Here is a 17,093-nt window from a genome sequence, read left to right as displayed (position 1 = left end):
TTGCATGTTTGCTGCGTTTCTTTAATGTGTTTTTCCCCCATATTTGATGCGATTTTGGGGCAGATATGAAGCAGAGTTTTTAATGCTTTTCTAATAGTTCATAAAAGCTTTGATTCTGAGCTTAAAAGTGCAACTTTTTTTTTTACATGTCTTTTTTTTTTCAGAAGAAGCCTAGAGAAAAAATGCACCAAAACCACAGAGTTCAGCAGCATTTTCAGACCACAAGGGGTGGAGATTTCATGGAATCACATTTGCCAAAAATTTAGACCGTATTCACATGTAGCGTAAATGCTGCATATTTTCTGTTGCTTTTTTTGCACATAAATTCTGCTGTTTAACTGTCCAAGCAAAGTGGATGTGATTCCATGAGAACTGCGCATCCTGTGGTCTAAAGATGCTGCTGACCTGGGCGGTTTTGGTGTTTTGTTTTTTTCTCATGACTTCTATGTGGAGCTGAAAAAAAATGCCTGTAAAAAACTTCAGTTACTTTTTTAAGGGCAGAATCAAAACTTTTCTGTACTATAAAAAGTACACAGCTTCACATCTGTACCAAAAATGCATCAAATCAGGGGGAGAAGATTGTTATGAGTAGTTTGGTGCAGATCCTGCTGAAAACAAAAAACACAGTATTTCTGCACTGTGTGAACACGGCCTTACAGACACATAAAAGTCGGATGTCGTATAGTGAAGCTACATAATGATGAGAAAGTTCTGGTGGCTCCGACTATGAATGAGGGAACAAAAAATAATCCACAACTAGAGATGAGCAGGACGCACAGATGACGTCGTGCTTCCCTGTGTGATCAAAAGTCGCTGGGGACGCCGTATGGTTAGAGATTCACAGCCTCCCGTCCAGCCGCCAGGTAGCACTGACCTGGACCAGAGACCCAGGAATCCATCCGCTCATCTCTAGTCCCAACTGTTCGGGATACAGCGGACAGTCCCAGATTTGGGTCTGTGCCCTGCAGTCTGGGGCATCTGCTGAATGTCCCTCACTGCCAGCGCCCCTCTGACAACTCCTCCTGCCCGGGGTCAAAGAAATGGTAAATGGGCGTGGCGTACACTAAGCGCGCCACATAATTTGTCCCTCTTTCTGTTCTTCAAAAGTTGGGAGGTATGCCAAAGTCGTTGTGCAGCTTTAGGCCACGGCCCCACTATCAGTATTCGGTCAGTATTTTTTCTCAGGAGTGGGAGCCAAAACCAGGTGAGGAACAATCAGAGAAAAGTTATAATAGAAACAAGTCACCAATTCTGCATCTATCACCCACTCCTGGTTTTGTCTCCCACTCCTGAGAAAAAATACTGATCAAATACTGATCTTATATGTACAGCACTTGGGAATATGAGAGTTTTAATTTAATGAAAAAGTAACACTGCAATCATTCCTGGCAATTCCGACATTGTGAAATCCACAAGCACTGAGAAAGAGCAGCTCTGCCCTCCCGGCAGGTTATTGACACGGAACCAACGGCGGCCGCGCGCACACCCGGGGAAGGTAATTCTGAAGGACAAGGTTGCTGTGGGGGACTGGTTTACGTGCTGTACCAGCGTGCAGGTGGGTGACAGGAGCTGGTCGGCGCAGGGGACTAGAAGAACTAGTTTGTGTGAGGAGCGCAGTCAGTGTGTGACATACAGGGAATACCGCAGACTGCTTGTAGATGGCCGGCCGCTGCACTGTGTGCACAGAGACCGCAGCGTCCGCTCCCAGTGCTGAGGGCACGGCCCGGAGTCTGGTGCCAGCACAAGAGCATGGTGTATGTGTGAGACGTGGCAGAGCCTGTGCCAGGCTGCTGCCCCCAACACAGCTGCCATTACCCCTCACTAGGACGGATCATCTGTTAGGGTCACACAGTTTTTTTTTAATTGGACTTTTCTGGAAGAAGAATCCACGTTAAAAGAAGCTTTACATATCAGTTTTGGGTGTGATTTTTTTTTTTACATGGTATGTGTACGTGGCGGTGTTTTGTATTTTTTTTTTTTGCTTCAATGGATTCAAAAGTCACATTGAAAGCGCTTTTCCGAACAGAAACTCCTCAAGAATTGATGTTTTTCCACATTGAAAAAAACACTCAGAAAATAAGAAAAGCGGCCTCAACTTGTGCGCTCAATCAAAGGAAATAAGGAAAGCAGCCGCAGCTTGTGCGCTCAATCAAAGGAAATAAGGAAAGCTGCCGCAGCTTGTGCGCTCAATCAAAGGAAATAAGGAAAGCTGCCGCAGCTTGTGCGCTCAATCAAAGGAAATAAGGAAAGCTGCCGCAGCTTGTGCGCTCAATCAAAGGAAATAAGGAAAGTTGCCGCAGCTTGTGCGCTCTAAGGAAATGAGGAAAACGGCCGCAGCTTGTGCGCTCTAAGGAAATGAGGAAAGCAGCCGCAGCTTGTGCGCTCTAAGGAAATGAGGAAAGCTGCCGCAGCTTGTGCGCTCTAAGGAAATGAGGAAAACGGCCGCAGCTTGTGCGCTCAATCAAAGGAAATAAGGAAAGCGGCTGCAGCTTGTGCGCTCTAAGGAAATGAGGAAAACGGCCGCAGCTTGTGCGCTCAATCAAAGGAAATGAGGAAAGCAGCCGCAGCTTGTGCGCTCAATCAAAGGAAATAAGGAAAGTTGCCGCAGCTTGTGCGCTCTAAGGAAATGAGGAAAGCAGCCGCAGCTTGTGCGCTCTAAGGAAATGAGGAAAGCAGCCGCAGCTTGTGCGCTATAAGGAAAGCAGCCGCAGCTTGTGCGCTCAATCAAAGGAAATAAGGAAAGCGGCCACAGCTTGTGCGCTCAATCAAAGGAAATAAAGCGGCCGCAGCTTGTGCGTTCAATCAAAGGAAATAAAGCGGCCGCAGCTTGTGCGCTCAATCAAAGGAAATAAGGAAAGCGGCCGCAGCTTGTGCGCTCAATCAAAGGAAATAAGGAAAGCGGCCGCAGCTTGTGCCCTCAATCAAAGGAAATAAGGAAAGCAGCCGCAGCTTGTGCGCTCGATCGAAGGAAATAAGGAAAGCGGCCGCAGCTTGTGCGCTCGATCGAAGGAAATGAGGAAAGCGGCCGCAGCTTGTGCGCTCAATCAAAGGAAATGAGGAAAGCAGCCGCAGCTTGTGCGCTCAATCAAAGGAAATAAGGAAAGCAGCCGCAGCTTGTGCGCTCAATCAAAGGAAATAAGGAAAGCAGCCACAGCTTGTGCGCTCAATCAAAGGAAATAAGGAAAGCAGCCGCAGCTTGTGCGCTCAATCAAAGGAAATAAGGAAAGCAGCCGCAGCTTGTGCGCTCAATCAAAGGAAATAAGGAAAGCTGCCGCAGCTTGTGCGCTCAATCAAAGGAAATAAGGAAAGCTGCCGCAGCTTGTGCGCTCTAAGGAAATGAGGAAAGCAGCCGCAGCTTGTGCGCTCTAAGGAAATGAGGAAAGCAGCCGCAGCTTGTGCGCTATAAGGAAAGCAGCCGCAGCTTGTGCGCTCAATCAAAGGAAATAAGGAAAGCGGCCGCAGCTTGTGCGCTCAATCAAAGGAAATAAAGCGGCCGCAGCTTGTGCACTCAATCAAAGGAAATAAAGCGGCCGCAGCTTGTGCGCTCGATCGAAGGAAATAAGGAAAGCAGCCGCAGCTTGTGCGCTCGATCGAAGGAAAAGGAAAGCGGCCGCAGCTTGTGCGCTCGATCGAAGGAAATGAGGAACGCGGCCGCAGCTTGTGCGCTCAATCAAAGGAAATGAGGAAAGCAGCCGCAGCTTGTGCGCTCAATCAAAGGAAATAAGGAAAGCAGCCGCAGCTTGTGCGCTCAATCAAAGGAAATAAGAAAAGCAGCCGCAGCTTGTGCGCTCAATCAAAGGAAATAAGGAAAGCTGCCGCAGCTTGTGCGCTCAATCAAAGGAAATAAGGAAAGCTGCCGCAGCTTGTGCGCTCTAAGGAAATGAGGAAAACGGCCGCAGCTTGTGCGCTCAATCAAAGGAAATAAGGAAAGCGGCTGCAGCTTGTGCGCTCTAAGGAAATGAGGAAAACGGCCGCAGCTTGTGCGCTCAATCAAAGGAAATGAGGAAAGCAGCCGCAGCTTGTGCGCTCAATCAAAGGAAATAAGGAAAGTTGCCGCAGCTTGTGCGCTCAATCAAAGGAAATAAGGAAAGCAGCCGCAGCTTGTGCGCTCAATCAAAGGAAATAAGGAAAGTTGCCGCAGCTTGTGCGCTCTAAGGAAATGAGGAAAGCAGCCGCAGCTTGTGCGCTCTAAGGAAAGCAGCCGCAGCTTGTGCGCTCAATCAAAGGAAATAAGGAAAGCGGCCGCAGCTTGTGCCCTCAATCAAAGGAAATAAGGAAAGCGGCTGCAGCTTGTGCGCTCGATCGAAGGAAATAAGGAAAGCAGCCGCAGCTTGTGCGCTCGATCGAAGGAAATAAGGAAAGCGGCCGCAGCTTGTGCGCTCGATCGAAGGAAATAAGGAAAGCGGCCGCAGTTGTGCGCTCAATCAAAGGAAATGAGGAAAGCAGCCGCAGCTTGTGCGCTCAATCAAAGGAAATAAGGAAAGTTGCCGCAGCTTGTGCGCTCTAAGGAAATTAGGAAAGCAGCCGCAGCTTGTGCGCTCGATCAAAGGAAATAAGGAAAGCAGCCGCAGCTTGTGCGCTCGATCAAAGGAAATAAGGAAAACGGCCGCAGCTTGTGCGCTCAATCAAAGGAAATGAGGAAAGCAGCCGCAGCTTGTGCGCTCTAAGGAAATGAGGAAAGCAGCCGCAGCTTGTGCGCTCATTCCAAGGAAATGAGGAAAACAGCCGCAGCTTATGCGCTCATTCAAAGGACAGGTGACGCTTTCAGTCAAGTGGATTTTGGTGTACAATGTACCCTATAATCCATATAACGCCAGGTTCATAGCAGCGTGCTTCATGATCCGTAAATGGACCGCAGTGCCCGATCTCCCCACCCAAACATACGGGCGGTTATGTGGCGTCATATTGGACTGAGATATTGGGGCAGTTTTACTAAAACACCCTTCATTTTTAGACTATGTAACCAACTAGTCAGGCATTGCTTACTTGGCACCAGAAATTTGTAGCAACATTTTGCCATACAGTCTCCTATCTTAAAAGTCATGTATCATGTCAAACAATCTAAAAACAATTAAAGTAATAATGTTTCAATTATTTTTAAAAAATTTTATGGTATAAAATACGACAAACTATTTAAAAAGCAATGATTTTTTTTTCTTCCTTTTTTAACCCCTGGCATTTTTTTTATTCCGTTTTTGCACTTTCATTTTTTCCTCCTCTTATTCCAAGAGCCATAACTATGTTTTTCTTTTCCTTTGTAATTAGGGCTTTGGAGTCGGAGTCGGTATAAAATGGACCGACTCCTAAAATATATAATAAATTGGGTAGTTCAATGCTGTTTGTGGTGAATATTTTTTCATAAGAATTTGGGAAAGTTATGAAATGTCCTATAAATGTCTGTCCTATTCCTGATCCTTAAGGGTCTAGACTTTTAGCGGAAATGAATTTGTGCTACAGTAAATTTATCACTTAAACATGAGCCATGTGTGAGGGAGTCGGAGTTGGTGTCATGGAAATTGAGGAGTCGGAGGTTTGACTTACCGACTCCACAGCCCTGGTTGTAATAGCCGTGTGAGGACTTGGGAGCTGGCAAATGACATACACTGTACGTCATATGTCGTTAAGGGGTTAAGCACTAGGGGGAGCAGCTTCTCACGTTTGCCATGAAAACCTAGTGTAGTGCTAGTTCGTATTTTGACTGCAGTAATGTGGGCGGGATGTGCTCACATGTGTCTGTCTGTCACTGCTCGTGTCTGATGTCACTGCTTCTCTCTTCTTGTGGGTTGTTGCAAAAGGATAAGGGAGGATGAAGTTTAGGATCACAGTGCGGAGCCATTTTGTTGGTGACCGCAATGTAATACTGACATGAACAGTGTCACCGAGGACGGCCGCAGGGGCTGATTCAAAGGTGAAAATATAAATGCTGCCCCCTCCCCACAATACAATAAAAACATGCAGAGAATAGACGCAATTCCTCCTTTGTATTTTGATGTTCGTTTTTACTTTGTTGATTGTGTGGTTAAAATGACCTGGTAACATGACTCTCCAGGTTCGTTTTCATTATGGCGATACCAAACATGTAAGTTTTTTTTTTGTTGCTTGTTTTTTAATTGTAAGGTGGAAAAAAAAATCTGTAGCCTGAAAATGGCGACATAAACTTTTTTTTTTTTTTACAGACAACCTTAACGTTTTTATTTTTCCGTCTCTGAAAAGTGGAGATTTGTTTTTATTTGCTTAGTGAGCTAACGTATTTATAATGACAATTTGGGGTACAAACAATGTTTTGATCACTTTTTTATTGCATTGTTTTTTAAGGGAAGTGTGGCAAATCTCGCCTTTCGATTATTTTTCTGTTCATGGAATTTCCCGTAGGTGTTAATTTTTATATTTTGATAGACCAGACTTTTCCAGATGCAGTGATATTAATTATGTTTATTTTTGTATTTTTTTTTTATTTATTTTTTTACTGGGAGAGAAGAGGAGATATAATTTTTTTTATAAGTGGTGAGCAGTGTGCTTCCTTCTGTGCTATTAGGTTTTCAGCTGCTGTTAGGACATGTGCACATATTGAGTATTTGATCAGTATTTTACATCAGTATTTATAAGCCAAAATCTGGAGAGGAACAATCAGAGGAAAAGTATAATAGAAACACGTCACCACTTCTGTATTTATCACCCACTCCTGGTTTTGGCTTACAAATACTGATGTAAAATACTGAACAAATACTGAACGTGGCTTTCGTTGTATCAAAACCTGGGAAAGATATTTACTGGGAAAGCTTCTCTGCTTTCTGAGAAACAGATACTTATAAGAGTAACAGGATTTTGTAGCTTGCATTCCCTAACACACTTTGCTGGTCCTTAGGTGAAGCCTAATTTCATTTTAATGTAGATCAGCGCTGTGCATTGAGCTACAATTTCCCTGTGTCTACTTATGATCAGAGCGGAGCAGTCATATCATTGCTGGCTGCTGCACTGTGATCACAGTAATTAACGGTGAGCGAGATCCAGGGCTGTGGCTTTGACTACTGCCAGTCATCAGGACATGCCAGGGGGTGCGCACAGTTGACAGCTGAGGTAGCTGCTTGCATAGGAGATAGTGTCTGCTGTATTTGCTGTGTGTGTCATGCTCTGACCCATAACGGCAAATAAAAAATGGCAGCCCCACGTCACAAACTAATAAATAATAAGAAAAAATAAATATTATAGCAGTTAATTTTAAGCAGTTATAAATAAACTTTTCTACATTAACACAAAACATAAAGGAAAAGTATCACAATTTTTTAAGACTCACCCCATTTGCACAAACTCATAGTGTCAAGCCACATCTCTTGTTTAACCCCTTCCCACTCACTCCATGGTGTATATATCATGGAGATTGTGATTTTTACTGTATACCAGCAATCAAAGTCCAATTAAAGAGAATCTGTCACCAGGTTTTTGCTACACCATCTGAGAGCAAAAAACCAAGCAATGTGAACTGAGGTCTAAGATGGTACACATGCAAGAAATAGGAGCATGTTCACACTAGCAAAAAGATGCAAAACCTACAAAAGACAAAAAATATCTCATACCCTATTATCATTATATATAAATGTAAAGCAAAGTTGCATATGAAATATAGGGTACTTAGTGAACTATTTTTGATCAAAAAAAGTATACAAGCCGTCCCACCAGCGACAAGGTGACCCTAAATTGGGACGGTCCTACACTGTCTATATTAAAAACCTTACTGTATATCAAAGTTGAAGTAACGCATATAAAAGGGTAGACAAATAGAACCGAGTTCCAATATCAGACCACCTAAGCCCGTGGTAAGCTACATATATACCAATCAGCTCAACAAAGGGCATGCCACACCCCTAATTTGCACAGAATGCAAACAAGACAAAAAACCAAGCAATGTGAACTGAGGTCTAAGATGGTACACATGCAAGAAATAGGAGCATGTTCACACTAGCAAAAAGATGCTGGTGGGACGGCTTGTATACTTTTTTTGATCAAAAATAGTTCACTAAGTACCCTATATTTTATATATAATGATGATAGGGTATGAGATATTTTTTGTCTTTTGTAGGTTTACCATCTGAGAGCAGCATGATATAGGGGCAGAGATCCTAATTCCAGTGATGTGTCACTGGGCTGCTTGCTGCAGTTTTGATAAAATCCCTGTGTTCTCTGCTGCAGATCTAGTAATTCCCTGAATGCTGAGCTTTGTATAACTCCACCTCACACAGCTGATTGGCAACTCTCTGTGTACGCTGTGCATAGGCAGAAAGCTGACAATCTGTGGTGGACGTGGGGCTATACCGCTCATGAATAAGGAGGACTACATGGCAGCAGGTTTACTATCCCTCTACTTATAATCTCCTGCTGATAAAACAATGATTTAATTAAAATTACAGCAACCAGCCCGATAAGTGACCTATCGCTGGAATCAGGGTCTATTTCTTTACATGAGGCTGCTCTCAGTTTAGGTGGCAAAAACCTGGTCACGCATTCCTTTTAAGTTCCTCTATAAGGACTAAAAAATAAAGATAAAAGTAAAAAAAAATTGTTAAATGTTAGATCACCCCTCTCTTCTCCATCCAAAATTAAAGAAAATAAGCATTTTTGCTATTGACTTGTACATAGAATTCAGATTGATAAAAATCTGAAATTAACCCACAGTAAAAAAAAAAAAAAAAAACTCCAAAACTGCAAATTTTTTAAGCCCCTAAAATAATAATAAAAAAAACTATATACATTTGGTATCGCCCTAATCATACTGACCTGAAGAATCATGTTACCAGGTTGTGTTTTTCCACACAATGTATGCTGTAAAAGCAAAATCCAAAAATAATATTAGAATCACAGGTTGGGCTACAGCAGATTGAAAATACTAATTTTACTTTAGAGTAGTATTTTTTAGCATAGGAGGACACACAGTATAATGGTCCCTACATGGTCCTTCATACAGAATGATGGGCCCCACATAGTGCTCCACACAGAATGATGGGCCCCACATAGTCCTCCATACAGAATGATGGGCCCCACATAGTCCTCCATACAGAATGATGGGCCCCACATAGTCCTCCATACAGAATGATGGGCCCACATAGTCCTCCATACAGAATGATGGGCCCCACATAGTGCTCCATACAGAATGATGGGCCCCACATAGTGCTCCATACAGAATGATGGGCCCCACATAGTGCTCCATACAGAATGATGGGCCCCACATAGTGCTCCATACAGAATGATGGGCCCCACATAGTGCTCCATACAGAATGATGGGCCCCACATAGTGCTCCATACAGAATGATGGGCCCCACATAGTGCTCCATACAGAATGATGGGCCCCACATAGTGCTCCATACAGAATGATGGGCCCCACATAGTGCTCCATACAGAATGATGGGCCCCACATAGTGCTCCATACAGAATGATGGGCCCCACATAGTGCTCCATACAGAATGATGGGCCCCACATAGTGCTCCATACAGAATGATGGGCCCCGCATAGTCCTCCATACAGTATAATGGGCCTCGCATAGTCCTCCATACGGAATAATGGGCCTCGCATAGTCCTCCATACGGAATAATGGGCCCCGCATAGTCCTCCATACGGAATAATAGCCCCACATAGTCCTCCATACAGTATAATGGGCCCCACATAATCCTCCATACAGTATAATGGGCCCCACATAGTCCTCCATACAGAATAATGGGCCTCTCATAGTCTTCCATACTGTATAATGGGCCCCATATTGTCCTCCATACAGAATGATGGGCCCCACATAGTCCTCCACACAGAATGATGGGCCCCACATAGTCCTCCACACAGAATGATGGGCCCCACATAGTCCTCCACACAGAATGATGGGCCCCACATAGTCCTCCACACAGAATGATGGGCCCCCCATAGTCGTCCACACAGAATGATGGGCCCCCCCATAGTCCTCCACACAGCATGATGATTGACACCGACAGCCTACCATGCATAGGCCAATCAGTGGTGGGTGGGGTTATATAGAGCTCAGCATTCAGAGAAATGTTAGATCTGCCTTTTAGAAAACAGTAATTTTATCAAAATCACAGCACGGAGTCCATTAAGTGACACATCGCATATAAAATATACAAAAAATACCCATACACTTGGTATTGCCACTTTCTGATTGGCCAGAACTATAAAACTGTGACACTACTTAAAGAGAATCTGAGAGTATCATGGTATTGGTGCGGAGTTCCTGATTCCAGCGATGTGTTACTTGCAGTCATATTGATACATTCTCTGTTTTATTAGTTCTCTGAGTGCTGAGCTCTGTATAAGCCTGTCGACACAACTGATTGGCAGCTTTCTGTGTACACTGTAAATTGACAGAAAGCTGCCAATCAGTGGGGGCAGGTTTATACAGAGCAGGATAACTACATGTCACAAGACAACCTAGTCCTCCAGTGATGATCTGCTGATAAAACACTGATCTTATTGAAACTGAATCCAGCAGCCTATTAAGTTACACATCACTGGAATCAGTGAATGTGGTTTTGAATTCTTTGAGGGGTGCGGTTTTGAATTCTTTGAGGGGTGCACTTTTGAAAATGGCGTGTTGTTTTGGAGTTTTATGACATATAAGCCCCTTAAATCCTGTTCAAAAGGTGAAAACTGGCTACTGCAGGAATTGGTTAAAGGGAACATGCTTTACAAGATCAAGATATGTCCAATGCATGTAATAAAATTATGAACTAGCCGCCTGTAAATAATAATAGTTGACAATATTGGCTCTCATGGTGCAAAATTAGTCTGATCTCACTGATGAATTCACATACAGTGCTGGCCAAAAGTATTGGCACCCCTGCAATTCTGTCAGATAATACTCAGTTTCTTCCTGAAAATGATTGCAATCACAAATTCTTTGGTATTATTCTCTTCATTTAATTTGCTTGCAAGGAAAAAACACAAAAGAGAATGAAGCAAAAATCAAATCATTGATCATTTCACACAAAACTCCAAAAAAGGGCCGGACAAAAGTATTGGCACCCTCAGCCTAATACTTGGTTGCACAACCTTTAGCCAAAATAACTGTGAACAACCGCTTCCAATAACCATCAATGAGTTTACAATGCTTTGCTGGAATTGTAGACCATTCTTCTTTGGCAAACTGCTCCAGGTCCCTGATATTTGAAGGGTGCCTTCTCCAAACTGCCATTTTGAGATCTCTCCACAGGTGTTCTATGGGATTCAGGTCTGGACTCATTGCTGGCCACCTTAGAAGTCTCCAGTGCTTTCTCTCAAACCATTTTATAGTGCTTTTGGAAGTGTGTTTTGGGTCATTGTCCTGCTGGAAGACCCATGACCTCTGAGGGAGACCCAGCTTTCTCACACTGGGCCGTACATTATGCTGCAAAATTTGTTGGTAGCCTTCAGACTTCATAATGCCATGCACACGGTCAAGCAGTCCAGTGCCAGAGGCAGCAAAGCAACCCCAAAACATTAGGGAACCTCCGCCATGTTTGACTGTAGGGACTGTGTTTTTTTCTTTGAATGCCTCTTTTTTTTTCCTGTACACTCTATGTCAGGGTTCCCCAACTCCAGTCCTCAAGGCCCACCAACAGGTCATGTTTTCAGGATTTCCTTAGTATTGTTCAGGTGATAATTCCATCATCAGCACAGGCAATAGTTACATCACCTGTGCAATACTAAGGAAATCCTGAAAACATGACCTGTTGGTGGGCCTTGAGGACTGGAGTTGGGGAACCCTGCTCTATGTTGATGCTTTTTCACAAAAAGCTCTACTTTTGTCTCATCTGACCAGAGAACATTCTTCCTAAACGTTTTAGGCTTTCTCAGGTAAGTTTTGGCAAACTACAGCCTGGCTTTTTTATGTCTCGGGGTAAGAAGTGGGGTCTTCCTGGGTATCCTACCATACAGTCCCTTTTCATTCAGACGCCGACGGATAGTACGGGTTGACACTGTTGTACCCTCGGACTGCAGGGCAGCTTGAACTTGTTTGGATGTTAGTCGAGGTTCTTTATCCACCATCCGCACAATCTTGCATTGAAATCTCTCGTCAATTTTTCTTTTCCGTCCACATCTAGGGAGGTTAGCCACAGTGCGATGGGCTTTAAACTTGATGACACTGCGCACGGAAGACACAGGAACATTCAGGTCTTTGGAGATGGACTTGTAGCCTTGAGATTGCTCATGCTTCCTCACAATTTGGTTTCTCAAGTCCTCAGGCAGTTCTTTGGTCTTCTTTCTTTTCTCCATGCTCAATGTGGTACACACAAGGACACAAGACAGAGGTTGAGTCAACTTTAATCCATGTTAACTGGCTGCAAGTGTGATTTAGTTATTGCCAACACCAGTTAGGTGCCACAGGTAAGTTACAGGTGCTGTTAATTACATGAGTTAGAGAAGCATCACATGATTTTTCAAAGGGCGCCAATACTTTTGTCCACCCCCTTTTTTAGGTTTGGTGTGGAATTATATCCAATTTGGCTTTAGGACAATTCTTTTTGTGTTTTTTTCATTGAAGACAAATTAAATGAAGAGAATAATACCAAAGAATTTGTGATTGCAATCATTTTCAGGAAGAAACTGAGTATTATCTGACAAAATTGCAGGGGTGCTAATACTTTAGGCCAGCACTGTACATTGCTGCATGTGCATACTGTTGATGGAACACTGAGCTCACCATTTCATTCTTGCTGAATCTGGTAAATGGTACACAGGGATAACTATTAGCCGACATTCACACTGATTATAATGGAAGGCTTTGTGTCGGATCAGCTGTACAGATCCAAACAGCACATGAGGGCCTCCATTGACTTAGAACCGGTTTTGTCAAGGTTCAATCGTTATGATGGCAAGAATAGAGCTGCATGCTGCTCTATTCTTGCCCTCATGATGATGGAGCCCTTGATGGGTCGTTTCTTTACTTTTAAGGACATCGTAACAGATAGTTTTCTAGTATGTTGATAACACTTTGACCATGGTGAGGATGATTTATCGAATCCAAGCACTGCTGACTGTGTAATCTATTCACTTTAGGTTACTTTTCTTCCGTATTCCTCTATAATGGCTGAAAGTGAAGTACAAAGTACAGAACTCCCTTCTCCCACACAAGAGGTCCCTGCTCAGAATCCGATTTTGACGCAGCATGCCCAGCCGCCTCGCTTGTGCAGGTTTTACTCCCAGGGACGTTACTGTCAGTTTGGACGAAGATGTCGTTTTCTACACCAACGTATTGATGACAGACGTCCTGAGAAAAAGCCAGTCCTACCCAATGTAACTGCGGAAGAGAATAAAATTACAGAACCGCTGGTTCCTCATAACAAAGATGAACCGAAGCCTGTTCTGCCAAAGAATCGAACTGAACTGCCAAACAAGCAATATCGAAACAGAAAGCTTTGCCGATACTTTGCGTCTGGATACTGCTCTATGGATCAAAACTGCAGGTTTTGGCATCCACAGACACTTCCAGCAGTACGTGAAAACTTCTCTGGGAATAAGAAACCTCCTTTTAGAGCTAAGGTGGAGCGACCATCAGTTATTCCAGAAGAAATAAGGACTACAAATCTTACTGCAGAGTTGGCCACTAAGCTTAGAGACACAGAGATAGCCCAACTCTTGAAGCGGTTTCCAAAGGACAAACTGATCATCCAAGAGAGAGAGGATGGAAAAGTAACATATTATCGGATAACTGTGGAGCCTACAGATCCAGACTGGGTGAGTACACAGGAACCCTTATCCAAAAACAGCATATTATAGTCTTGTTTATGAGAAACCATAATAAATGCATTCTTCATTGTAAAGGAGGCAAAACAAGGTAATCGACCAAAGACTTGTATATGTACATGTGTCTGTTTTAGTTCTACTTTTATTTTTATGCTTTATTTCTGCGCACCTGCTATTTCACATGACTCTTGAATAAGCGGTCATCTGTACATTTCTGGCAAATACATGATTTATATCCTGTATTTTTCACCAGTTTCCTCTCTGCAGGTTCAATCTGCAAATGTTAGTTTCCCTTCTAGTGGGTGGAGACTAGTTGCTATGAAGTCCCCCATACACACAGACATAAGGTGATCCTGATCCCCTATCTCTTTGTAGCACATGTTCAGAAGTAGCAGCAGGGAGAACATCATACCTCAGTTCTGAGCAGTGTAGCTGTGAATCTAGCTTTGGTGAGATAAAGCACTTGCTAAAAAGCAACGTATGTGTGTGTGTATCTGTCTGTCGCAATCTAGCTACTGCTTTTCCTCTCCTCTCCAAAGACCTTTATGGGCAGCTTGTAACCTGATTCCTCAGTGAGCCGACTCATATATCCGGAAAGATTTAGCTGGTTTTAAAAGTGAACTACCCGTTTAGGAGGAGGGAATGTGGCATGCAATAAGAAAGAGGCATTTTTTTGTTTAGTGAGATAACTACAAATTGTCTTATATTCACTCATACTAATAATTTTATGCAAACAATGTTAATAACTACTGTTTTTTTTCTGCAGTTCAGACGTGTGTAAACATTGCGGGCTTTACAGTAGCTGTAATTTTGTGCAAACACTCCTATGCATGTGTACACGTGTGATTAAGACATGACAGCAGACGATGTGGATATGGGACCAATGTTCCATGATGGGGCACCTACTTTCAGTAATGGTTGAGCTTACGTTTTTACATAGCAGTTTTGAATAGAAAATTAAGCTTTTGTTTTTTGATATGTTTAGGCTTTGACACCATGAAATCCAAGCAAGTTCCAACAACAATCTTTATCCTCTTCTTGTCAATGAGGATGACCTCAACCCTGTTCACATGTAACAGTAAATTCTTGTACGAGAAAAAAGCCATGAAAATAAGTAGCAAGTGGCTAACTCTTATGACATCTGAGCAGAAACGTTAGCGGATTCATTCTTCGCATACATGACTCTAAGGTCTCTTTCACACATCCTTATTTTCATGTTAGTGAAAAAAAATACAGAATTTCATAATTATTTTGGGTCACATCTTCATGAGTTTGGTCACTGTCACTTTTACCATCAGAGTTTCCTCAGTATGCATCATATGCAAAAAAAAAATAAGAAAGCTTCTCCTAGCAATGAAATAATTAAAAGCAGATTTCACATGGATGGTGTCCATGTGCTGTCCATAATTTTCACTGACCCGTAGACTTGTGTGCCATAAAAATGGAAAATAAAATTTCCATCATGTTCATATTTTAGGAATAACCTGTCTTTATTTTCCGGAGTGCCATTCCAGTGCTGCTGACCGACCAGAAATATCCAATGTAAAAAAGAGGTGGACGGGCTTAGAGCTCTATGACTAAGTGCGCAGTAGGCGTCAGAAACGCGTCAGAGTGGTTCCTGTACCACATCATCCTTCTATGGATTTTTAAAGATATGTATTTGGAATAAAGCTTGAAGATTTTTTTTTATCAATGGATGTGCCTGTCCACCGCTTTTTTGCCATAGACTTGTATGGGTGACATTGGTGTGTGATTTTCATCACACAAAGTCCACAAAAAATGGGCATGTGAACAGCGCCAAAGACTTTAATGCTTAGGTGTTCTTTCTGAGAAAAACACAAGTAGAACACATAAGTGTAAAATGGTCATCTGAATGAAGCCTAATTTTTGATAGGTCATTTGTAGTGACCTTGAAAACCAGTGTTAAAGTGGTTATCCAGGTTTTAAGTCTGCAGTCAATCTATGTAACTGGGAAGGAGAGGAAGTTGATCCAGCTTCTGGTCCACAATTTAAGATGGTGTGGTTAACATCATAAAGTTTTTATTTCAAGGATTTAAAAAAATTCCAATATCAAGAATAGACAAAAAACATCAAAAACTCTCCATATGAGGAGATGGAAGGGGTGGCATAGGGCAAGAAAATAGAAGAACCATTGAAACCATTTTGTGGGCTTCTGTACAGACTGAACTGCATTGCTGGGTGAGCTGGCTTTTTCTCTTTTTTTATACCTTAATCTATGTAACTGCAGACTTGTGAATCCTCACAGCATGCGCAGCGCATGTTGTCAAGATTCGCAGGTGCCAGAGGTAAGTGATATGAGTATTGGCCTCGCTTAATTCAATTCATAGAGTGGCTGCAGTCTTTCGTGGAAAACCTGGACAACCCCTGTAAACTAAGTGAAAGACAGCGTCCATGCTCAGGTGAAGCAAATAAATCTTCTTTTATTCTGCCAAATACAGTGCAACGTTTCGACCAGATACAAGTCTTTGTCAAGCATACAAACATAGCGCAAACAGCAAGTTTAAATAATGCTGATAGAAAAACACCAAATCGAGCCTATGTATCCTCCCCATTACCAAGAAACCACCCATCAACAAACACTTTACACATCAAACTTTGTAAATACAAAATATACAACATATATTGCAAATGAGAACATTACATATACATCATAGCATTCCATAGACACATGGATCGCAAATCCATGAACCTAAGCTAATTTACTGATTGTCTATATTCCAAAAAATGTTCTGGTATTGGTAGGTCAGGAAGACCCTTCTGATTGTACGGGCAAAATATCAGATTGATTACAAAACTGGATTAACAAGAATACAGGTTCTTTATCATGTACCTCCTACAGTTCCGGGGGTGTGAGAGAGAATCTCCCTTCAACATGTTGCTACAGCACACACACCCAAGCATGAGACATTGCCCATCCTGGGGGTGATCAGTGTTCTTTGTGTTAATTTTTTACTAGACCCAATATCTGACACAACCAGTCATATTAGTTCCACATCTATAGGACAAAAGGGGCTGAAGTTTAAAAATTTCAATTGTTTGATGTCCTCTGCACAAAAGCGACCAATGTTTCCTAAGTATCCCAGCCATGCCTCCACTGAAGGGGCAACAAGTAAGTAAATATTAACTTTTTTTTGTAAACAAAGTGTAGCCGAGAGAGTAGTTTTCCAAAACCAGAAAACCCCTTTAAAAGGTTAGTGCACTCGACATCTTTTTCAGGCGGATTCCACCAAAAAATCACCGCCATCATTTTTCTGAAGCATTTTCCTCTGGCAAAACTAGGAGGGTACACCGGTGTCTATTACATGTCGTGTGAACATACACTTAGGCAGAAACCCATGGGGAAACTACAATAC

The 17,093-nt window shown here is 42.7% G+C and overlaps 1 protein-coding gene across 4 annotated transcripts in view; it reads left to right on the top strand.

Annotated features, from left to right (window-relative positions):
- The first annotated feature begins 1,391 nt into the window (after nucleotides 1-1,391).
- The window catches only part of LOC141166205 (uncharacterized), a 56,824-nt gene continuing 41,122 nt past the window's right edge, over nucleotides 1,392-17,093 (top strand). For 2 of the 4 annotated variants that reach the window (XM_073652671.1, XM_073652668.1), the window contains exons 1-2: nucleotides 1,454-1,555; nucleotides 13,033-13,710. In XM_073652671.1, the coding sequence (XP_073508772.1) occupies nucleotides 13,060-13,710 (651 nt within the window). In that variant the 5' untranslated portion in view covers nucleotides 1,454-1,555; nucleotides 13,033-13,059. Of the gene's footprint in view, nucleotides 1,605-13,032; nucleotides 13,711-17,093 lie in introns of all 4 variants that reach the window. The other 2 variants (XM_073652669.1, XM_073652670.1) reach the window with 2 other exon arrangements.

The sequence above is a fragment of the Phyllobates terribilis genome, unplaced genomic scaffold, assembly GCF_046119375.1.
Source record: "Phyllobates terribilis strain yellow unplaced genomic scaffold, ASM4611937v1 Scaffold_11__3_contigs__length_659146591, whole genome shotgun sequence".
NCBI lineage: Eukaryota > Metazoa > Chordata > Amphibia > Anura > Dendrobatidae > Phyllobates > Phyllobates terribilis.
The sequence above is the reverse complement of the archived record's forward strand: the minus strand, read 5'-3'. Positions and strand labels throughout refer to the sequence as shown.